General features: G+C 42.6%; 1 protein-coding gene across 2 annotated transcripts in view; it reads left to right on the plus strand.

Annotated features, from left to right (window-relative positions):
* The window catches only part of KIT (KIT proto-oncogene, receptor tyrosine kinase), a 146284-nt gene that overhangs the window by 80648 nt on the left and 40644 nt on the right, over positions 1 to 24992 (plus strand). For both annotated transcript variants that reach the window (XM_030191394.1, XM_030191393.1), the window contains exons 6-9: positions 10445 to 10631; positions 15099 to 15214; positions 17658 to 17764; positions 18228 to 18354. In XM_030191394.1, coding sequence (XP_030047254.1) covers positions 10445 to 10631; positions 15099 to 15214; positions 17658 to 17764; positions 18228 to 18354 — 537 coding nt within the window. The remainder of the gene's footprint in view (positions 1 to 10444; positions 10632 to 15098; positions 15215 to 17657; positions 17765 to 18227; positions 18355 to 24992) is intronic.

Raw genomic sequence — 24992 nt, forward strand, 5'->3', positions numbered from 1 at the left:
TTTTATTTACAATAAGGAAATGTATATAGAGTGGGGAAGTTTCTGCTGTCTGTTTCTGTCACGAACTGTCTCTCTGGGTTTTGCACACATCGTCATAGTCTTGTAATGAAACCAAATATCCTTATAAAATAATGCTAATTTACATGGTTATTCCTTAGGGCTGATAAATAAATATATAGTGGTTTATGGTAAAAGAAAATCCTGACTTAAGAATTAACATACACTATGGTGGCAATGATATAAATTGTCACCTCATTTTAGGTGCCACAACAGAACACACTTAGAACGAGTTCTACAATGGCTTAAAGGCATGTCTATGCCGTTATAGAATATTAACACAAAGCCGCATTGGCGCACCAAAAGTTAGGCGTCAGTGACTGGTGTAAGTGGGCACCTAAATGTGCCATGCAATACTCGTAACATAGTATTCTGTAAATTGCACATTACTTGGCAAAATGATATGCCTAGGCTTTGCCTAGGTGTATGTTCCTTGACAGTTGTGCACCAACCCCTGAATTCTATAAAAGTCGCCAAAAAGTGCACATATAGATTTGGGCAGGTGCTCAATTTGTGCTCACAATTTAAATAACGAGCCAATTAGCACCAATTGGCTTTTTAACAAGCAATTATTGGGACTGATTAGATTTAATTGGAATATAGGTATTCAAATTTAGGCATGAGTTGAAAAAGGGGATGAATAAATGGGAGGATCATGGGAGGAAAAGGGCGTTCCTTACTTTTATGCTCATTGTTAAAGAATGAGGGGGGATATACGCCTAATTTAGGCATGTACATTTGCACCATGTTTCAGCTGGTGTAAAAGACCTTACCTAAAGTTAAGTGCAATTCCCAGGCATAACTGCTATTCTATAAACAGTGCCTAACTTTAAGCATGGCTTATAGAATAGCACATTTTTGGGCACTATATATAGAACTCACCCTAAGTGATTTAGGTGCACTGTTTATAGAATAGTGTCTGGCACTTATGAGCATAAGTGCCAATTATATAAGAACATAAGAGTAGCAATACTTGGTTGGACCAATGGTCTATCTAGCCCCATATCCTTCTTCCAACAATGGCCAATCCAGTTCACAAATACCTGGCAGAAACCCAATTAGTAGCAACATTCCATGCTACCAATCTCGGTACAAGCAGTGGCTTCCCCCATGTCCATCTCAATAGCAGACTATGGACTTTTCCTCCAGGAACTTATCCAAAACCCTTTTAAAACCCAGATACACAAACCGCTGTTACACATCCTGCAGTAGCAAGTTCCAGAGCTTAACTATTCTTTGAGTGAAAAAATATTTCCTCTTGTTTTAAAAGTAGATTCATGTAATTTCATTGAGTTTCCCTTGGTCTTTGTACTCTTTTTGAAAAAGTGAATAATTGATTCACTTTTATCAGTTCTACACCACTCAGGACTTTGTAGACCTCAGTAATATCTTCCCTCAGCCATCTCTTTTCGAAGGTGAAGAGCCCTAACCTCCGCATATAAAAGGAGTTCATCCCCTTTATCATTGTAGTAGCTCTAATTTGAACCTTTTCTAATTCTATATCTTTTTTGAGATATGGCGACCAGAATTGAATGCAATGCTCAAGGTGAAGTCACACCATGGAGTGATACAGAAGCATTATAATATTGTTGGTCTTATTTTGCATCCTAGGCACACTTTGACAGCTAAAGTTAGGTGCCAATCTTTTAGAATTGCATTTTATATCTATCACACTTGTCCTGTCCATTCAGGGACATCTCTCCTACATTTCTGTTGTGCAAGGCTTTTTTCACCTGACATTCCAAAGAAACAGTTACATTTAACTTGCTCCTTCATCCAGTATCTAATTGAAACTCACTCTCCTGAACTTCTTAGGCTCTGTCCTTATTCCAGGGTATAAAGAAGTGTGTTTTCAAAACACTTAGACTTACAAAGTTACGTGGAGGGGCATTTTCGATATGACGTCTAAATCTGAATTTGGATGTTTTACACAAAACGTCCAAATTCTGAACAGGAAAGAAGGTCATTTTCGAGAAACAAAACGTCTACCTTTTTCTGTTGAAAATACTGTTTTGAAAAATGTTTTGTGATTTGGACATTTTGTTTTTCAGTCCATTTTTGAATAAAAAAATGACCAAATGCAAAACGCACAAAATCAAGCCATTAGGATACAGACCATAAGAAAAGTTTCAGTCACAGGAAAGCATTCATAGAGGATAACAAAGTTCAAACTGCTGTAGAATCAATCCTGTTACACTTGTGGAGGAAACTGTGAACCCTCCAAAACTCACCAGAAACCCACTGTACCCACATATAGGTGCCCCCTTCACATGGATTCTCTGCAACATGGATTCTCTGGTGGACTGTGAGGCTGTCCTCAATGACGCTTTTACCACACTTTTTATATGCAACTTTTTAAACTTCTGAATGGATTCAATGGTTTATTGCTAGACCAGTCCACCAGAGAATCCATGTTACAGTGAAACAATATACATGTCCTGAGTGTGGTCAAGGCTTTATGCAGAAGGCAGATCTCACAATACACAAGAAAATCCACAATAGAGTGAAACCATTTACATGTTCTAAGTGTGGTAAAAACTTTGGTTGGAAAGAAAGCCTTACATGGCATCAGAGAATCCACACAGGGATGAAACCATTTACATGCACTGAGGAGGTAAAAGCTTCAGTTGCATTGGGACAGGTAATTAGGAAATGTACACTCTTGCTATGAAGTATGGAAAAATAGCACTCTGGTATTTAGACATATGTAATGAGACCTCCTTTTTATCTATAGATCTGAATTCAAAGCCCAAATCTACTGATAAACAATAGACACAAGGCTCAGATCTTATAAAAAATAGAAAGCTTGGTATCAGGTAGAATAATAGAAAAGTGACATCCCAGGAAAGCAATAGGGCACCCTAGGGGGTACTGCAGTGGACTTCGTAAAATGTTCCCAGGTACACATCTCACCATTGCTCCCTTACCTTGTCTGCTAAGCCCCCCAAAACCCATTCAAAACCCACTACTCCCAACTGTACACCACTACCGTAGCCCTTATGGGTGAAGCGGACACCTATATGTGGATACAGTGGGTTTCTGGTGAGTCTTGGAGGGTTCACAGCTTCCTCCACAAGTGTAACAGTTAGGGGGAGGTAGGAGCCTGGGTCCACCTGTCTGCAGTGCACTGCATCCACCACTAGACTACTCCAGGGACCTGCATGCTATTCTAATGGAACTGAGTATAACATCTGAGGGTAGCACAGACTGGCAAGTAATGTTTTTGATCACATTTTTGGGGAGTGGGAAGGGGGTAAGTGACTACTGGGGGAATAAGGGGAGGTCATTCCTGATTCCCTCCAGTGGTCATCTGGTTATTTAGGGCACCTTTTTGTGCCTTATTCATTATAAAAACAGGTCTAGCTCTAAACATCTAAGTTTTAGTCCTGTATGTTTTTGTTTTGTTCCATTATGGCTGAAAAACATCTAAATCTTAGGACCGCCCAAGTTCCACCCTGAACACGCCCCTGGTACTCCCCCTTGAGATTTGGACGTGCTTCTGAAGGACTGAACATCTATAAAAAGGTATTTGGAAATGCTGATTTGGACGTTTTTTTTTGAGAAAAACGTCCAAATGCAGACTTATGCCACTTTTTGGATGTTTTTCTCTTTTGAAAATGAGCCCAATAGTAACCTATGGAACTTTGTAAGTCCAAGTGCTTTGAAAATGAGCCCCATATTGTCTCAGTCCTAGTGGTTTACACTGTGTTTGTGGAAATCTCTGTAAGGAATAAGAGCTTCTCACTGTGCTCCCAGACCCCTTCCATGCTTTCTCTCTTGTTCCCTTTCTTTCCAGAGGCCATGTTCTGCTTCTAACGGAACATTTTAAATGTGTGACCACATTATGTGTGCTGGTGGAATTTTCAAAGTAAAACTCTGAGGTGTTTCCCTTTGAAAACGAGGTTGTAGTCCCACAATATTTAACTACAGTATGTAAATTCAGTAATCCTAAATATAGATATTTGCCCTTGACTACAGCTGTCTCAACTATTTGGTTTAGGCCAGCCTTAAAGGAGGCCTAAAATAGACTAGTGGAGACTGATCTTAGAAAGGATATACAAATTGGAATTGAAATCTCTAGGTTGGGGTGTCCCAAAATCTGATAATATTTTAGATCAAAATCTGCTGATATAGAGCAGATCAATTTTAGGATCCTAGTTACTAAACTGACTTGTGGTAGTAATGAACATTAAAAGGTAACATGCTATTTTTCTACAATGAGTGAAAAACTGGCCCACCAGAGGTGGTGTGAACTTTCCTCTAGGAGCATCAGTCTGTGTTCTGAAAAAAGGGCCTTTTTTAAGGGGTTGGAAAATGGACGTGCAGCAAAAAAAAACCCAGCCCACGTCCATTTTCAGCCTGAGACCTTACCGCCACCCATTGACTTAGTAGTAAGGTCTCACTCACTACCTAGGCGGTAGTCATGCAGCACACACCCACTGCCGTTTACTGCCAGGTAAGCGCCACACAGAAGAAAATAGAAAATATTTTCTACTGCGTGTTTGCGGCATGCGCCAAATTCAGAATTACCACCTGGGGCATGCGGTAATGCCAATTTGGCGAGCACCGGATACACATAGGCCCTTAAGAGCCTTTGTGAAAGAGCCCCACAATATGTAGTTGCCATGAATGTATAACAAAACAGAAGGCTCAATCATCCAAATGACGTCCATAGACGTGGAGCAACTGCAGACATGTAAATGCAGTAGGGACACATGTACCTTAGTCTGTAAGTTAAATGTGTAATTGAGAGCCCCACCCATCTTGAACTCATGTATACACCCCTCCTTGTACTTTCACACAGTCACTTATATGCACCATTACATAAGAGCACTTAGGCACCCTGCTGGCACTTTCATTGCTAAGTGTACATTTACACACATATGTATTATTATTCTAGACATGTACATGCGTCAGAGGCTCATAAATGTGGAGGCCTAGATTAGAGTTGCCTCCTCATGTTTAGTTCTTACACATTTAACTTATGTTAGTAAACTTTAAACAACATTGTGGGCTAGTAGGTTAAATATATAAACCAGCTGTTGTGTAAGCAGATCCTGCATGCAGAGATCATTATAAATTATTCAGGTGCAAATATTTTGCAAACACTGGTTTTATCTGGTTTATTGCTTAATCATTTGTTTCAAAGATCTCAATGATTTTGCCACTAAGTCACACTTGTAATCTCACATTTGTTTTTCAAAATATTTGAAGGCTGATATTCAGAAAGGAGGGTTTATGCTCTTAACTTTGAGGGTTAGACTCCTAAATTGGTCTGTTTGAAAATTTACCAAGGCTGAGTGCTTAAATTTATGTGTTTAGTTTCACTAGGCTCCTAAATTTAGGACCTTAAAACAGGGGCGTATCTGGACTCTGGCGGTAGGGGGGGCCAGAGCCAGAGGGAGGGGGCACATTTTAGCCCCCCCCCGGCGCCACCGATCCCCCCTCCCCGCCATTTCCGGACCCCCCTGCCACTGCTAGACCCCCCCCTCGCCACCAATGACACTCTCCACCCCCTCCCGCCGCCGCCAACCCTCCCCCGCTGCTATCACTTACCTTTGCTGGCGGGGGACCCCAACCCCCCGCCAGCCGAGGTCCTCTCTTCCATGCAGGCTGCAAGTTGCAATGCTTCCTGTTCTTCTGAGTCTGACGTCCTGCACGTACAACGCGCAGGACGACAGACTGAATTCCAAATTCTGAGTCTGACGTTCTGCACGTTGTACGTGCAGGACGTCAGACTCAGAAGAACAGGAAGCGTTGCAACTTGCATCCTGCACGGAAGAGAGGACTTCGGCTGGCGGGGGCTTGGGGTCCCCCGCCAGCAAAGATTGGCGACGGGTTGGTGGCGGGCGGGAGGGTCTGTGGTAGGGGGGTCCAGGGCGAAATCTGCGGGGGCCCAGGCCCCTGTGGCCCCACGCAGATACGCCCCTGCCTTAAAAAGCAAGTGGCAGCAAGGGCAGATTAAGGCAGGGGAGAACATTAGGAGCTTGTTATTACCAATTTTCAGCACTGGACACATACATTAGCTTCCTAAATTTAGGAAAATGAATGGCAGGCCTGTATTTAAGAAATAACTTAGGCTCCTCGGTTTTTAAATGAATATTTAGCTGAATATTTAGGTTCCTAAGTTTGGCTAAAAGTAGGGGGCAAAGATGGGAACCTAATGAAGGAGTCTACATTTAGAAGCTTAGCATTTTTTTTTTCAAATATCAGGCTTGAGACTTTTAAAATTCTCCTTTTCTTAGTCTAGTCTTTGTGCACTTAAGGTTGTCGTCTTACTTTGTACATATTAAAGTAAAGCCTACAGGAGGTGCTGATGATAGCAGTGGTGCAGTGCCCTGATTTATTGAGGTTAGGACTTTAAATTGGGCATGGGTGTTGTTTAAAAATATCATCTTGGAAGCTCAGGTGCATTCAACATGTTTACAAAGGTGGAAAGAAGAGAACATGACAGCTTCGGTCCTTACAGATGAAGATGTAAGAGATCTACTTGTACCAGGAATGGTTTTCAAGGGTGATGATGCGGAAGAACTGAAAGAAATCTTGGTGAACCTGGAAGATGTACTGAGCCAAATCAATAAAGAGTAGTAAATCACCTGGACCGGATGGCATGCACCCTAGAGTGCTGAAAGAACTCAAACATGAAATTGCTGATTCGCTGTTACGTGCTCTGTAACCTGTCCTTAAAATTGTCCATAGTACCTGAAGATTGGTGGATGGCCAATGTAATGCCACATTTTAAAAGGGTTCCAGGGTGATCTGGGAAATTACAGGACCAGTAAGCCTGACGTCAGTGTCGAGCAAAATAATGGAAACTATTATAAAGAGTAAAATTACAGAATACGTAGATAGAACATAGTTTAATGGGACAGGGTCAGCATGAATTTAGCCAAGGGAAGTCTTGCCTTACCAAGTTGCACGGACAACAGAGGCTTAGATCCACACGCAAACAGACCTTCAACCAACAGAGTAGACCAAAGATAAGAGCAAATACAGCTTTATTAAAATCAGATGCCCAACATCCCAAGACATATCAATTTAAATTCAGATTTTTTTTTCAAAACTTTTGGTTTGAAAATTGAAGCACTAAAGCACTGAGGGGGTCTTTACTAAGGCGCGCTCACGTTTTTAGCATGCGCTAAAAACAGGCATGCGCTAAACATTAGAGACACCAATGCATACCTATGGGCGTTTCCAAAAATGTGAGTGCACCTTGGTAAAAGACCCCCTGAATGACATGTTTAAAAGATATGTGGACATATTTATTGCAAACATGATCAATGATTAAATTGAATGGACGTAAGTGAAGACCTATTGGTCTGTGACAGTCCAGTGGAAGTTTGAGCACATTGTTTCAAACTTTAAGCAGAGTGAAGATATATTCATTAATTGTGTTAGGAATGAAAAATTTTAGGATTTAATTTATGTATATGTACACCTTGGAGTTGGTAGCATGGGATTTTGCTACTATTTGGGTTTCTGCCAGATACTTGTGACCTGTATTGGCCACTGTTGGAAATGAGAAGCTGGGCTAGATGGACCATTGATCTGATCCAGTATGGCTGTTCTTATGTTCTTAGTATGAGTGGCTGTATATGAAGAACTTCAGACAGCATTTCACACTGAACCTGCACTAAAAGGCAGACACAATAACTTGAAAACATAGTAAATGAGAACAGAAAATATCTGACCTGCCCAGTTATTCTGTCAGCATCGCTAAGGTTACAGCCCAGCTGTGAGCCATAGAGCATGACTGCTTGCAAGATGTCTGCTCATATTCAGGAGAGCCTTGTCCTTGCCTTCCTCAATTTTCACCATTTTGGGTAGACAATCATTGAAGATCCCCACTTGGTTCACTCCAGAACGTCTGTTTTCCCATATCTAACAAAAAGGCTTTGTTCAAATCTAAGTAGCCAGCAATACCAATGTGGTTATTTTAAAAACTTATTTCAAAAATCTTATATACTTCATCCCCAATAAGTATGAAGACTAATAGTGAGCAAATCTAAAAAGAGACAACAATAAAACCAATACAAGAAGCAGGATGGAATACAGATACTTTTAGCTCATTGCCTAAACACCCAGGCTCCTGTGTTCCCTGTGCAACCTGCCAGACACCCTCTACAAGAGAGCCTGCACTGCATTTTTAATAGGATATCCACATTTTATATTAACCAAGATCCATTGCTGAGTCAGTTGAATATAGTGCTTGATACTGTATCGTGCAAATAGAAAAATTTAAATTATTAAATTAAACTACCAAATACATTATTATTTTGTGAATGCTCTTACAGCTGATTAAAGAGCCATCTAAAAAGATCAGAGGTGATATGTTCAACTATGCAGCTTACAAGTCCTTGAAACCAGCAAGGCAAGCGATCTGCAAACTCCAGATGGAAGGACAAAAAAGCAGATCAGTAGAAAACATTTTATCATCAATGACAACCAAATATCATCTGGGAAAGTTTATCAAAACATCCAGAATTGTATATCCACTGAGTACTTATGTATATACTCAACATGACTTAAACCTCCTATGACATACTAATAAAGTTTTTAAAGTGTGCTCATATTGATTTCATGAACACATGAAGCCCCAAAACATGTTGGGTATATACAATTCTGAATATATGTATTCAGTTAGTGGCTGGCACTGAATATTCTGATTCAGCACTGATGGCCAGTGCTATGTGGATAACATCAATATTCAGCCCTCTATCTGGATAGCTACTCAAAGTTAGGGCAGCCTTTTTGCCATCCTGACTTTATCTGGATAGTAAATCATTGCTAACTGGATATGTGTATGCTTTTCCTCAGCTCTGCTCATGGACCTTCCCCCGGAACTGTGGAGGTGATTCTATAAATGGGCACCTCCCTTTAGGCACTCCAAGGGTACATGTAACATAGTAACATAGTAGATGACATTAGAGAAAGATCTGTACAGTCCATCCAGCCTGCCCAACAAGATAAACTCATATGTGCTACTTTATGTGTATACCTGATTTTGATGTGTATCTACCACTTTCAGGGCACAGACCATAGAAGTCTGCCCAACACTAGCCCCACCTCCCCCCACCAGCTCTGCCACCCAATCTCCGCTAAGCTAAGTAGGACCCTATTTTATAAGGGAACCTGAGCACCTAGGTTTTTTTCTAGAATATTACTGCAACCCAATATTGGTGCGCCTAACATTTATGCGCCTGCCGTTATACCGGCCATAAAGATAATGTAAGTGCCTAAATGGGACAGGGACACACACACTACAGTGTTCTGTAAGTTGCGCATGTAAGTGGGAGCTTTGTCTATGTCCTGCCCATCCTCCCTTGCAACCACCCACTTTGTAAGTTAAGTGATAGTTACAGATTAGTGCTTAGAGCAGTGGTTACCAAACCTGGTCCTGGAGGCACCCCAGCCAGACAGGTTTTCAGGATGCCCACAATGAATATTCACGAGAGAGATCTGCATGCACTGCCTCCACTGCAAGCAAATCTATCTCATGAATATTCATTGTGGATGTACTGAAAACTTGACTGGCTGGGGTGCCTCCAGGACCAGGTTTGGGAACCACTGGCTTAGCGGAATTATTGATATGTATGCATGTATTTGTACATTTTTGTGCATAATGGGCCTGATTCTATATAGGGTGCCTAAAATTAATGCACGGTAGGCAATCACACCTAAGCGTATTCTAAATACCGTGTGTACATCTGTGCAGTATTTAGAATACACTTAGGCATAGTTCATGTGACTAAATCTATGTGCATCCATTTACACCAACAAAAAGCTGGTGTAAATCCCTGCACATAGATTTACACGCACTGTCCAATATTCTATAACGCATGTAGATTTTGGAACACCCATAAAACACCCATTTACACTCCCCTAACCATGCTCCTTTTTGCCTGCACACGTTAGAATTTAGGTGCAGTACATTACAGAATATGCTTAGCAATATATGCATATAATTTGTAATTTTTGCCAATTAGTGCTTGTTATTGTTTGCTAAAAGCTGTTAACGATTAACAGCATATTAAAACAATCTACATGTATAGTTATAGAATACGCCTAGATTTACATGCATAATTGTACGTAACTCTAGGTGCACTATATAGAATCCGGGGGAATGTGTGCATAAATGTAAGCGTCCATTTTATAGAATTGTCTTCTATCCTGATAAAGCCAAGGCAGTCTGTAAGGATTTTCAGCAGCACCATCTGCATAGTGTTGCTGATTATCCCCAGATTGCTAAGGCTAACGGAAATATCTGGTTAACTGCCACAGGTATCTGGATATTTTCCTTTGCATTTTGACTGGATTATTTTGGACTGTTGTGTAAGGACTGAACGATTGTCATCCTCACTGATTCCTTTTTCATTCTGGTTACCAGAGACAGGATTCATCAGTTTGTCTACTGCCCCTAATGCAACAATAGAAGTAAATGAAGGAGAAAATCTGGTTTTAATGGTGGATTATGAGGCATATCCAAAACCAGAAGGATTGTGGACCTATATGAATGAAACCGTACTAAACACATCAGATCATTATGTCAGAACACAAGAAGAGGATGATAACAGGTAAAAGTTTATATAAATGTTTTATTGTGTTCAGATTTCTTGGTTCTTTATAACAAAACAAAAGAAGAATCATATAGAGTAGTACCATGAGATTACCACTATAAATCATGGTGGCCATTTTTAATCTGCTAGACCACCAGGCCTGGCCTGATGGAACTTGTGGGGTAAAGGTGGGGTCCTTTTCCAGGTGAGCGTTTGGGAGGGGGGTGGTAAGGTCTGGCATGTTGAAGGGAAATGTGCATGTTGGGGGGGATTTGGAGCGGGGATTGGACCTTGTTGGGAGGAGACAGGGAGGGATGAAGAAGCCGCTTATGTGAATTCTTGGCTGATATTCAACCGGGAGCTGCATAAGCTCTAGTGGCAAATTCTTGGCTGGGCATTCCTGGATATTTAGTACTGGTGCCCAGACGTGGCCGCCAGCATTGAATATTCAGGTCTAATTTAGCCAGTAATGGTCAGCGCTTAAAAAAAACACTTACTGCTGGCCACAGAATATTGACCAGGAAATGTTTTGCTTTGTTTTACACAGATATTTATTTGTAGACATTTGTGTGTGGTGTATGCTGTAAAAACCTCTATAGAAGTGTTTTGCAACACTCTTGTGCTGCTCCTGCTTCTTAATATATTTATCCAATATGGCCGCCGAGCAAAGGGACATGTGAGGAGCTCCCCGGCAACCCAGCCGAACCCTGCCCATAATGACTCGCTGGACCACGGCCAGGTGACCTATCGAGGAGTGGAGGCCTGGACAAGGAGTCACTAGGCAGATGCCATGCTGAATCGCGTTCCCACTGACCCAAGCAACAAGAGCAGAGTAGTGCAGTAGAGCCCAGGGATGAGAGCGAAATCCAGTGGAGCGGGTCTGCTGTGTTGCTGCCCACCTCAGTACCATCAAACCACAGAGGTGGGTTCCCGCACAGCAGCCGAGGACATGGTGACGCTGGGGGATACCCAGCTGCAGACCACGTGGTCAAACATGACCAGAGTGTCACAAGCAGAGCAACCATGAAACCAGGTTAGGCGGGGCCCACTCGACAAGCAACACCAGGACAACCAGCCAAAGATCCTACGGGTGACAACAACTCCCAGCCCACAGCGTCATGGACAGCACAACAACCACCACAGGGAGAGAGAAACTGAAAGGACAGTGCCGATTCTTGGAAGAGAGATGCCCTTCCGGCAACATGAGCGCTGTCTGATCACCAGGGGAAACCACCAGCATCCACGCTACACCCTGTGTTACATCCTCAAAGCACAGACTGAGTAACCGGATTGCTGAGGGAAGAGGATGCCACCATCCAGTCGAATGGAGGTTGGCTCGAGATGGCACATTGGAAGTAGTGCAGTGGGAACAGTGCAGCAGTGACCGGCATCAACCACGTGATAGGGTTGGAGTGAAGCTATTGCCTTAGAGGATTCCTGTAGGCTCTACGGTAGATGATTTTTTTTCTTTCCCCCTTTCTATTCTTTTTGTTCTAATCACTGTTTATGAGAAGAGCAACTTCTCACTGTTGCTGTGGCTGATAACTGCCGCTGAAAACAAAGAGAACTCAAGAACCAAATTCATCAATGGCAAGAGAGCTCCATCAGCCCAACTCGCTTACTGAACTGGCCTAGCTGCTTAACACCCACCTTTTCCTCGCTCCTATATATCAACATGTGTCTTCACAGGCCAATTGAGGTAATCTCCATTATGGACCTCTTACTAACCTGCGCAAATATCGAAAAATACCTTCCAATGACACGCCTGCTCTGAAAAATGTGCATATTCATGTGGATGAAACATCTAACTTGAAAATAGGTCTACTAATGCAAGGTCAGTTTGTAATAAGACCATACTAGTACACAACCTAATTGTTCAGCATAACGTCAACGTATTTTGTGTTACAGAATCATGGCTTTTAAAATCAGACCTAGTGGTAATCAGACAATGTTGCCCTAAGGAATATAAAAAGGAATGATAATGCAGATCTTATAAACGAGGAGGGGCACTAATAATATTTTATAAAAAGACAGTATTACTCAAGTTGTTATCATCTGAATTTGCAGAACTCCTAGTTTTAGAATGCACATCTCTAGCATTTTGCTTATTCTATTGCCCCCCACCCAGGAAAAATAACACTGATTGTTCACCATTCTTAAAATTTATAGCAACTTAACCAATCGATCTCCAGAAAGTATGCATTTTAGGCGACTCTAATGCACCAGGTGAATTATCCATCGATAAGTTATCACAACAGAGGTCATGGAAGCTAGTTCTAGAATAGCTCCTATTTAAACAAATTATGAAAGACTCCACACACGCAGCAGGCCATATACTGGATCTAGTATATATATATATCACCTACATTATTTCAATCCCTGATAGTATGACCTGTCGTGCAAGAAATCGCATGGTCTGAGCATGCTTTAGTAAGGTTTGAATTCTTGATGAAAGGCCTAAAGGGTAATAAAGAGAAGTCACTATGCTACAAACAAGGCCAAAGTTTGAACTGGCAGATCTAAAAGCTTGCCTGGCATGTGAGGGGGACCAGTGCACTACGAATCCTGGTCCCTCCCATGACCAAATGCCATGGAGTTGTTCGTTTTTGAGATGGGCGCCCTCGGTTTCCATTATGGCCGAAAACTGAGGGCGCCCATCTCTACAGCCGGCGATCTCAGCAATGTTGAGATTTGGGTGACTTCAACCGTATTATCGAAATGAAAGATGGACGCCCATCTCATTTCGAAAATACGGTCGGCCCCGCCTCTTCACGAGAATGCCCTCGGAGATGGGCACCCTTAGAGGTGAGCGTCCCCGTTCGAAAATGCCCCTCCACATGATTTTCGGCTGATTGTAAAGAGTTTAGTACTGACAAAAGTTGATTATTGTAACTCTCTGTTCCTGGGAATACCATCATCCCGACTCTAAGCTCTGCAGGTCATCCAAAACGCAGCTGCACGATTGATAACAGAAATCCCAAGATCTGATCACATCACATCACACCAACACTAAAAAAAAAATTACACTGGCTTCCTGTGACGTACAGAATTCAATTCAAGACCCCTGTATTGACCCCAACGTATATTTGGAACTGTTCCAGCCTGCTTTCATAATACCCTGCTGACATATAAACCAAACCGAGCACTGAGATCAGAGACAGCCAGTCAGCTCTGTCTGCCTCTCATTAAATCATACAATTACATAGAGACAAAACTTCTGTTCTTCTCTATTGCTGCCTCATCCTCGCGGAACACTTTACCTGGATACCTGAGAGCTTGTGCAGATATTCAACAATTCAAGCGATTACTAAAAACACACCTGTTCATAAAAGCCTATTTGGCTACATGAAGGCTTAACTGACTCGCTATTTCTTTTCTGTGGTCTCTGGCGGTTTTTTCTTCCTCTTTTCTTTCTTTGTTACGATATTGCCTATGTTTCCTGCTCTCATTCATATCGCCACCTGATGGCTAGATCTGGTGACTGCCATGGACTGACTGCTGGCTGTTTCCCATGCTCTGGATCTTGCAGCCGTCCAGTATGTCTTGGAACTTTTTGGAACTACGCAGTACCCGTACCGGGTGACAGCCCTTGTTGTTTGCCTTTATTAGCCACCTGGTAGCTTTCTAGTTTGCCTTGCAGCAGAGGTCCTCAGTGGAGCCTTAGTCTGTGAGAGTTTTGTTGCAGTGCTACTTTGCTACTTTTCGTGTCAACTAGAACTTGCTTGTTTTCTGATTTATTCTTCTTCTGCTTGCTGCCTGCCCCGACCCGGCTTGTTTACTGGTTTCTCTCCTGCTTGCTGCCAGCCCAGGACCTGTTCCCTGGTTTATGCCTCTGCTGCTGCCCGCCCAAGACCTTGTGTGTTTCGTGGACTTTTCTCATGCTCGCTGCCTGTGTTTGTGTCCCAGTCCAGCTCAGCCCTGTCCGGTAAGTCCTGTCGGCCGCCTGCAGCCAGGAGCTCAACTCCTGGTGAATAGCGGCTAAGCGCAGGTGAAGTCTAGGGCTCCTGCTTTGCCTGGTTCGGCGTGTGTTGCCTCTGCTGCTTCTTCTGTCCACTGTTCCAGTCCGGTCTGTGTCTTGCTGCCTGTTTGAGGGGTTATCCTGCCACTGCCGGCTATAGGTAGTGGTCCAAGGGCTCACTGTTCATGACAGGCGCGTAGCGTGACATACTTTTTCTCTTCTTTCATGTGTTTTCTGGCCAGTTCAACTTTACTGATCATGTTCCATAATCAAATGCATAATCACTATGTATGTGACTATTGTTACCTGCCTTGGATAAAGGCAGGATATAAATATAATTAATTAATATGGGTTGCAACTATTCCAACAGACAGTGCCTATTGTCATGTGATCTTACAAATGTACAGTAAAAAAAGTAACAGTCTTCACATGCCAGCAAAAGATAGATTACACAGCCAGCCTCAACACTCAATTCTTGCAACAAAAAAGAGGTTGAATTCTTCTATATATTTTTTCAAATTATTCAGGTATGTTAGTGAACTCCACCTAATCCGACTGAAAGGAAAGGAAGGAGGCTTTTATTTGTACTGTGTCTCCAATGGTGATGCCTCCTCCTTCGTGACATTTGAAGTCAATGTGAAAAGTAAGTAAAGTCTTTTACAACTTACCTTTCTTACAGTGATTGAAGAGATTGAATTTTATTGGGCATATAATTAGATGAATTTCCACCCAGGGTAACCTAGCCAAACTATGAAAATCATTTAGGTGTAGATTTACTAAAGTGTGTTACTTTGTTACCATTCCCTAACACATTATAATGGAATTAATTATGACGAGAATATCAGGAAATGCATATGTATATGTGCACATATGCATGCAAATGCCAGAAATCCAGCTACACTCTATTCTATAACTGTGCACCTATCTTTGATAGTGGGCATTCAAATGGGAGGATGTGGGCGGGGCATGCACTTGCATGTGTAATGTATCAAGTACTATAAGTTGAGCATATATTCTGGAGTCTAGGTGCAAACATTTACACCAGCTTTATGGCTGGCATATGAGTTTATATGTAATCTAATCTACCACTTATTAACCGACAATTCCTAAAAGGTCCAAAATACAAAATAATTAGGGCTGCATTTCAATTAAACATTTTAATTGTGATTAATGTTGGGCATAGCCAGCTGTTCATGGGGGGAGGGGAAGTATTTCCTCTCACTCCCCCCCCCCCCCCACCCCACATTAGATATCGTATCTTTGCTGGCGGGGATGCCAATGCCAGTCAAAGAAATCCACTGTCAAAGCGTCCCCCTTCCTCCTTGTGCAGCCTCAGGAGCGAGAAAATCAGCAGAGTGCCTCCAGCCGCTGATGCTGGCACTTCACGAGCATGCTCAGTTTGTGCACAATAGACTGAATTACAAAACTCCAGCTGTGAAAGTATGAAAGATTGAACCAAAAAAGCAAAATGTTTAAGAAAATAAGAACAGATTAACCTCAGTTGCCTCAATTTAAAAAATATCTTTCATGATAAACTGTTGAGGTTCAAATGAAAGGGTAGAATTAAAAATAATACCCAAAACTGCAGACACCCTCACCTATATACCAAGTTAATACTATTATTTTATAAAAGAAAGTAAATACCTACTTTCCTTTATAGAATAAGTTCCCTAAATAATTGGCACCTCTTTATAGAATTACCCTCAAATTTATTCCATGTCCCAGGCACCTATTTATTACTAATACATAGTAGTGACATTAGAGCACTTTAATGTGGTATCACACTTTAGTAAATCTAGCCTCTGGGCTTGAGGAGGGTACATTTATAACAAAGCAAAGAGGGTAAGAAGGCACCAATTTAAGAGCTATTTATAACAAACAAAAAAAGTAAATACCTACTTTTTCTTTATAAAATACTAGTGTGAGTAGTTGGTGCACCCTACACTTAGGGGTCCTTTTATTAAGCTGTGGTAAAAAGTGGCCTGCGGTAGTGTGGATGTGTGAAATTGGCACGCTGGGTCATTTTTTACTGTGGCTGGGGAAAAAAAGGGCTTTTATTAATAGGGCAGTAAATAGCCATGCAGTAAAATTAAAAGTAGCATTCGGCTATTTACTGCCTGAGCACTTGCAGCCACCTCCCATTGACCTAGCAGTAAGGGTTCACGTGCTATTTGTGCGGTAATTAGGCAGCTCATGCCAATGTGGCCATGCTGCTGATTACTGCTGAGAACGCCCCCAGCGGTAGAAAATAGAGAAATATTTTCTACCATGACAAACAGCACACGCTGGTTTCGAAACTACTATAATGCAGCCATTCCCAACCCCATCCTCGGGGCACACCTAGGCCCATTGGGTTTTCAGGATATCTATAGTGAATATGCATGAGATAGATTTGCATGCACTGCCTCAATTGCATGCAAATGTAACTATGAATATTCATTGTGGATATCCTGAAAACCTGATGGGACTAGGTGTGCCCCAAGGAATGGGTTGGGAATGGCTGCTATAATTTATAAAATGTGCTTAGATTTATAAAATTGCTATTTAAGTGTGTAAGTATGCACTTATACACATAAATGACAGTAGCACACCTAACCGCTATTCTATAATTGCACACTAAAATGGCTTAGCACATATTTGCAAGGGAGGGCATTCATAGGGAGGGGGCATGGGTATGTAATAGTGCTGATAGTTGGGTCCTAACAATTAATGATCGATGCTAATTGACACAGGTCCAAAAAGGGGGCATGGCCATGGGAGGGTCATGGGAAGATCAGGGGCATTCCTTTTTAATTTATGCGCATTGTTATAGAATAAAAGGGTCTGCGCCTAATTTAGGCACTTGGATTTATATCAAGGGTTTGTTGGTGTAAATGGTTGCACCTAAATGGAGCCACAGTTCCCGGCGCTAAGTGCTATTCTGTGAATTTAAGTGCCGCATAGAATTTATTTTATTCTTTTGTGATCTTGCCAGTTACTTGTGACCTGGGTTGGCCACTGTTGGAAGCAGGGTACTGGGCTTGATGGACCTTCAGTCTGTCCCAATGTAACAATGCTTGTGTTAAATAAATATTTTCTTTTCCTAGAAATCCTCAGTACGCACACCCTCTTCACGCCTTTATTGATAGGGTTTGCAGTAGCAGCAGGGCTGATGGGAGTTGCAGTTGCAGTACTTGTATATAAATATCTGCAGGTAAAGTATCACAGTACCATGTTTTAACATGGTGCTACAAGTCATGTGTGTAAATTCTGCTGTGTGTCCAAATTTGCTCATGCAACTTAATTGAAGAACCAATTATTGCTGATAATTGGGTCTAACAATCAGTTATCGGTGCTAATTGGTGGCATGAGTCCAAAAAGGGGGCGCGGCCTTGGGAGGATCATGGACAGATCAGGGGTGTTCCTTTTTAATTTATGCGCATTGTGATAGAATATGGGGGGTCTGTGCCTAATTTGGGTGTAGGGATTTACACAAAGGTTTTGTTGCACCTAAATATAGTCACAGTTCCTGGTGCTATGCACCATTCTATAGACAGCACCTAACTTTAAGGGCCATTTATAGAATAGTGCTAAGCGTTATTTTTTTCAGTGTCAAGTTTTTTTTTAGGTGCCATTTATAGGATCTAGTCCTAAATGTTTTATTTCTTATTTTATAGAAACCAAAGTATGAAGTCCAATGGAAGGTTGTTGAGGAAATCAATGGCAACAACTATGTTTATATAGACCCAACCCAACTTCCTTACGATCAAAAATGGGAGTTTCCACGAGACAAACTGTGTTTCGGTTAGTTTATAACCTCCTCTCTTATAACATTATTTTGGCAAGGACAGCTTTTAATGAATTGCTGTAGTTTACCATCAAGTTCACGTTGCACAAAGTATGGGAATAACTTTTAAAAGGACTTGTCTTTCTTCAGTTTTGAGTTTTGGGTAAAGCTTTCTTAAGAGAAGTTACCCTCATATGTGAGAGTTTTGAGTTTTCCTAAATTCACTGGCATAAATAGGGTAATATCTTCATTCTACCTTGAGGATGGTTCAACATGTAAATAGAAGAAAACATTGGGGTCCTTTTACTAAGGTGCACTGAAAAATGGCCTGTGTTGATGTAGAAGCATGTATTGGATGTGCGCAGGTCCATTTTTCAGTGCATCTGTAAAATATTTTGACCAAAAATGGATGTGCATCAAAATAAAAAATGGCGCATGACCATTTTGGACCTGAGACCTTACCACCACACATTGACTTAGCGGTAAGATCTCCCGCGTTAACCGGGCGGTAATCATCAGTGCACGTACACTGCCAAATACCGCACGGTTAGAGCCACGTGGTAGAAAATAAAAAATACTTTCTGCTGCACGTTATCGGAGACGCGTAAAAAATGGAATTACTGCCTGGGGCTTGCGGTAGCCGGGTGATAGTTCCAAATTGACGTGCGTTGGACAAACATAGGCGCCTACCCGCCTTAGTAAAAGGGCCCCATTATTCTGTCAATCCCCTGTTAAAAATCACTATACCTGTACAATGTTTTAAATCAAATCCTTCCTGTTCAATCAGGATTAAATCTGCATGATGGTACATACTGTTCCTGTTAAACTGCCATTATTTTCTTGTTCTTGTAAGGGGAGGGGGATGGGGAAGGGCCTCATGTCAACAAACCAGTTAGTTTCACAACAAAATTTCAAGCATCTTTTTTAGGAACCTTGTTTGACTGTGTAACATAGTAGCGTAGCCAGACTTCGGTGGGAGGGGGGTCCTAGTCCTCCCCGGCGCCGCTGCCGCCACCACCACCACCAACAACAACTTTGAGCCCCCCCCCCCCCGCCGGGATAGAAACAGAACGAAGCCTTGCGTGAGAAGAAGAGGACCTCGGCTGGCGGGGTTCGGGTCCCCCGCCAGCAAAGGTAGCCTGCGGCGGCGCCAGGGGAGGGTTGGTGGCGGGAGGGGGGTCGAGAGGGTCGTCGGAGGGGGGGTCCAGGGCCAAATCTATGGGGGCCCAGGCCCCCGTGGTTCCATGTAGCTACGCCACTGGTGTAACATGACTGCTCTCACCTCAGTTTCACTTACTATATATAGAACCCTCTTTATTGCTTTATTCTTTCTGACACAAACATCTGTCCTCCTTGATTGCCTTTGGGCAAAATTAGAATAGATGTTTTACCACCAGATAAGCACTTACTAGCCAATTAATTTTATTCCTGAGACAGTTTTAATATTGAATAGCAAACTGTGTTTGTTGACATGTTGTTGGTCTTTGAATACAGTTTCAAAGAATTCATATGCATTGAGCAGTAACGTGCCATTATGGATAAAGCAAGTTCATGTCTTTGTTCAGTATTTTTAACTTGTGTTTGATACAAAATAAGGGCTAGATTTACAAAAGTGTGTTACTGCATTACACACACTAACAAGTATGAATGCTTTATCTTCCACAGGTCCCATTTTATGCAGTGGGCCTAATTTACTAATAATGCATTTTTAATGGTGTTAGCACACTCTAATGCAGAAGCACACTTTTGGGCCCTTTTACAAAGGCGCTTCAAAAAGTGGCCTGCGGTAGTGTGGACGTGTGTTTTGGATGCGCACGGAACCATTTCTTAACTGCTTCTCGAAAAAAGGGTTTTGGGGGGGGCCAGAAAATGGACGTGCGGCAAAATTAAAACCAATGCACGTCTATTTACAGCCTGAGCCCTTAACACCTCCAATTGACTTAGTGGTAAGGGCTCCCACATTACCCGCATGATAACCGTCCAGTGCGCACCAACTACCGATTACCACCGGGAACGCACATAGGCTCTTGCACACCTTTGTAAAAGGGCCCCCTTGAAAACTACTATAAATTTAGGTTCAGATTTTGGAATGAAGCAATGGAAATACTTGGCCTTCTTTGAACGTAATTTAAGAAGCTTGTAATGCCATCTGAAGAAGGAGTCATGTGTGCATCAACATCTTTGGATAGATTTAATGCTGATCACATAAACTCCGTGATAAAATTCGCCAAAAACTGTGTGGACAAATTTAGGCGCAGCCTGATTTGCACATTCAATTTAATAGAATAACAAGCCAAATTAATGCCAATAATTGGCTTTTTAACAAGTGATTATTGGCACTAAGTAGATTTAATTGTGAATTATCCCCTGGATTCTATATAGCGCACCTAGAGATCTGTGCTGAAATCCAAGTATATTCTGTAACAATGCGCAAAAGGCGCATAACTTAATTGATTTAACAAACTAATCAGTGTTAATAACAGCACTTAAGCAATAATGAGCACTAATTGGCTGTAATTAGAATTTGCGTGCACAACTTGCTAAGCGCATTCTGTAACGCAGTGTGCCTATCTTCTAACACGCACAACATAAAGGGGCATGGTTATGGGCAGGGAAACGGGCATTTCATGGGCATTCCAAAATTTACATGCTTATTTATAGAATATGGCCCAGTGCACCTAAACCTACCCGCCAGGATTTATGCCACATTTTCACTGGTGTAAATGAAGATGAGTAGTTTTAGGCGCTGAGATATCAACAAAGCGTATTCTGTATACAGTGGGAGGAGACAAGTGGGAAGGGAGCTGTGCTCAAAAAGTAGAAGAACCAACGGACTCAATGAACAGATGAGTTTAGAGTAATGTTTTGAACTTTGGATAGGAAGGTTCCATACAGATGTGAGAGGGCAGAGAGTTCCAGAGAGATGGACCAAGATAGCTGAAGCTGGTCTCACAAGAAACAGTTAAACAAAAACAGGGAGGGACGCACGGGACCGTAAGAAGGTTAGTGGTGGAGGAATAGAGGGAACAGATTGGGCCTAGGGAATCAGGAGTGAGTTGAGATATGTTGGAGCAGAAGGGAGATGTAATTTGAAGACCAGTCAGAGGATTTTGAATTTAATGTGGGTTGATAACAGAAGTCAGTGTTCCAAAAGAAGGAGGGTGGTAACATGGTCAAAGTGGTGAGCAGAGTGAAGGAATTTAACGACAGTAGACTGGATGAGTTTTGAAGACCTTTGAGTGAACTGAGAGAGAGACCAGCATATAATGAATTAATCGATGTGAGAAATAGCAATGGAGAGAAGAAGGGTGCAGACAAACTGTGGATTAAGTAGAAAGCACAGGGGCCGTATATGGGTGTAGGACAATGAAAGATGAGCAGACAATGATCAATCTGGTGCTTAAAAGGTCAGCTTAGAGTCGAAAGTGATGGCTGAGAAAACCATTGCTTGTTGGATTATTGGCCAACCCTGCTATATCCATCAATATTGTCTACTATTGTAGGTACTCCTGTTCAGCTTGTGGAATCCTTTAAATACTTAGGCGGTAACCATAGGCGTAGTTTGACTGTTTCATTTGGGGGGGCAAAGAATGGGCGGAGCATATTAGCATATCATTTGCATATATACATATGCAAATGAATATGCTAATATGGAGGAAGGAATTGAAATTTACAGGCAAAATATCACAGATGCACATTTCAATTAATAAATTATGAATAAAATACTTTTATCTACCTTTGTTGTCTGATCATTTAGTTTTTCTATTCGCTTTGATCCCAGTGTCTTCTGTTTTATGCAGTGTCTTCTTTCCAGTAGGCTTCCCTCTGCTCCCCACCCTCCCAGTCCCATCCATCTCTTGCTCCTTCCCTCTGCTCCCCACCCCTCCCAGTCCCAACCATCTCTTGCTCCTTCCCTCTGCTCCCCACCCCTCCCAGTCCCATCCTTCTTCTGTTCCTTCCCTCTGCTCACCATCCCTCCGTCCCATCCATCTTCTGCTCCTTCCCTCTGCTGTGCCTGACCTCTCCCAATCCCATCCATCTCCTGGTCCATCCCTCTGCTCCCCACCCCTCCCAGTCCCATCCATTTCTTGCTCCTTCCCTCTGCTCCCCACCCCTCCCAGTCCCAACCATCTCTTGCTCTTTCCCTCTGCTCCCCACCCCTCCCAGTCCCATCCATCTTCTGTTCCTTCCCTCTGCTCACCATCCCTCCGTCCCATCCATCTTCTGCTCCTTCCCTCTGCTGTGCCTGACCTCTCCCAATCCCATCCATCTCCTGGTCCATCCCTCTGCTCCCCACCCCTCCCAGTCCCATCCATCTCTTGCTCCTTTCCTCTGCTCCCCACCCCTCCCTGTTCCATCCATCTTCCTTCTGCTCCCCACCCCTCCCAGTTCCATCCATCTTCCTTCTACTGCCCCCCCCCCGCGAGGTCCAAGATCGTGACTCCGTTTACCCCCTCTCTTCCTCCCTCCCTCCGGCGCAGGCAACAGTTTTCAGCTTTTTCAGCGTTCCTGGCAGCGGTAGCGATGTACACGCTGCCTTCGGTCTGCCCCGGAAGCCTTCTCTTCAAGTTCCTGTTCCCACCTATGCGTGAACAGGAACTTGAAGAGAAGGCTTTGGGGCAGAGCCGAAGGCAGCGTGTACATCGCTACCGCTGCCAGGAACACTGAAAAAGACTGCTGCCTGCGCCGGAGGGAGGGAGGAAGAGAGAGGGGTAGACGGACACGCTCCTCTCCGTCCGCTTGGCTTCTCTGCCCTCTCTGTCTGCGTCCCGCCTTCCTCTGACGTCAGAGGAAGGTGGGACGCAGACAGAGAGGGCAGGGAAGCCAAGCGGACGGAGAGGAACGCGTGCCTGCATGTGTTTTTTTTTTTTTTAACTAATGGCGCGGCGGCGCCTTGTCGTTTGTGGGGGCCCCCTCGCCCCCCCTCCAGTCTACGCCTATGGCGGTAACATTGATGGCCAACTCTTTTACCCAATGGCACCTGTTGTGAGGTCAGAGTTCTTTGTGCATAATATGATCTGTGAGTTGTTACTTTGACCGTTTTGCTTTGCACACTCTTTTTTATTCATTTCTAATTTCCCAGCTAAACTATTGTAATATAGTCTATGTTTTTGTGTACCTTGTACTAATTTGAAGAGACTTCAAACTTTGCAGAATACGCCGCCTGGGTACTGTGTCATGCATGGAGATGTGATTGCATGACACCTTTGTTCTTTAGTTTTCATTGACTCCCAGTTGAGTTTAGAATTACATTTAAGGTCCTGGTACTCACTTATATAAAATCTTTGTAAGGGCTTACCCAGCTATCTGTCAACCTTTATGGTTCTATATTTTATTTATTAGGATTTATTTACTGCCTTTTTGAAGGAATTCACTCAAGGCGGTGTGCAGTAAGAATTGATCAAACATGAGCAATAGGCAATTACAGCAGTTTTTCTTCACGACTCCTTCATTCCCTTAATGAGCCCCATCTTGTGCTACCAGACCCTTTACAAATGCTCTCTCAATCCACAAGGCAGAGCACCTTTTATTTTCTCAACCTGCACTCTGGAACAGTCTGCCCCCCCCCCCCCCCCCCCCCCCCCCCTGTCCTTATGTCCTAAGCTGTCTTATCAAAAGTTTGGACCAAGATTAAAGACTCACTTCTTTCAAAGGGTTTTTGGTAATCAGTGGCTTGATGAGATGGGGACAGATTTCTGTAACTGGATTTTTCTTGACCCAGTTTTATTTCTGTGACTGGATTTTTCTTGACCTGGTTTTATCGGCTAAAACCTGTAATTTCTGCTCTCTGAGTATGATTTTGTTTGTTTTCCTGTCACATTTATAGAGTTCCTTTCCATTCCATGTTATTTTGCAGATAGTAAACCACTTTGATCTGCATGTCAGTTTAAAAGCGGTCTAGTAAATGCAAATAAAGTTAAAGAAAGATAAATATTGCAACTACCTTTTTGCGCAGCCTGTTCTAGTGACTTTCAGAAAGCCTAAACACTTTAGCAAACTGCTTTTGGCTTGTAAATGCCCCTCCTTACAGCTTATCCCAATTCTTCATTCCCGTCATCTTGCCACTGGGGGTCCTCTATGTTTACCATATTCTTTTTAAAAATTTAATTCCCCATTTTGTTTGTATCATTTCATTTGGGGAAAATATTCCATGCATCTACCACGCTTTCCATTGTAAAGTAATTCCTGATATTGTTCCTGAGCCTATCCCCTTGGAGATTCATATCATGATTGCTACTTCTACAGCTTTTTCTCCATTGAAAGAGGTTTTGATATTTAAGTGTTTCAATCATTTCCCCCTCCCCCCCATTTCTTCTCCTCTCTATGGATTTCAGGGCCAATATTCAGCTCACGGGGAGGCAGGCCGGCTAAGTCCCATGGTCAGCACTGAGCCCGGATATTCAATGCCAGCTGTTTTTAGTGACCGACACTGAATATCCAGGGGCATTTTTGGCTGCTGTAAACTTAACCAGCTAAGTTAATGTTAAGCGCTGGCCGGTTACGTTTATAGCTGCCAAAGGTAGGCCTGCAGCCCAATTTGTGTCTGCTTAACTTGGCTGGTGAAGAACTGAATATTTGCAAATATCCGATTATATCATGTGATACAACCAGTTAGCCGCTATCTCCTGGATTCTATATAGCGTGCATAGAGATC

Source organism: Microcaecilia unicolor, chromosome 2 (genome assembly GCF_901765095.1).
Source record: "Microcaecilia unicolor chromosome 2, aMicUni1.1, whole genome shotgun sequence".
NCBI classification, from domain to species: domain Eukaryota; kingdom Metazoa; phylum Chordata; class Amphibia; order Gymnophiona; family Siphonopidae; genus Microcaecilia; species Microcaecilia unicolor.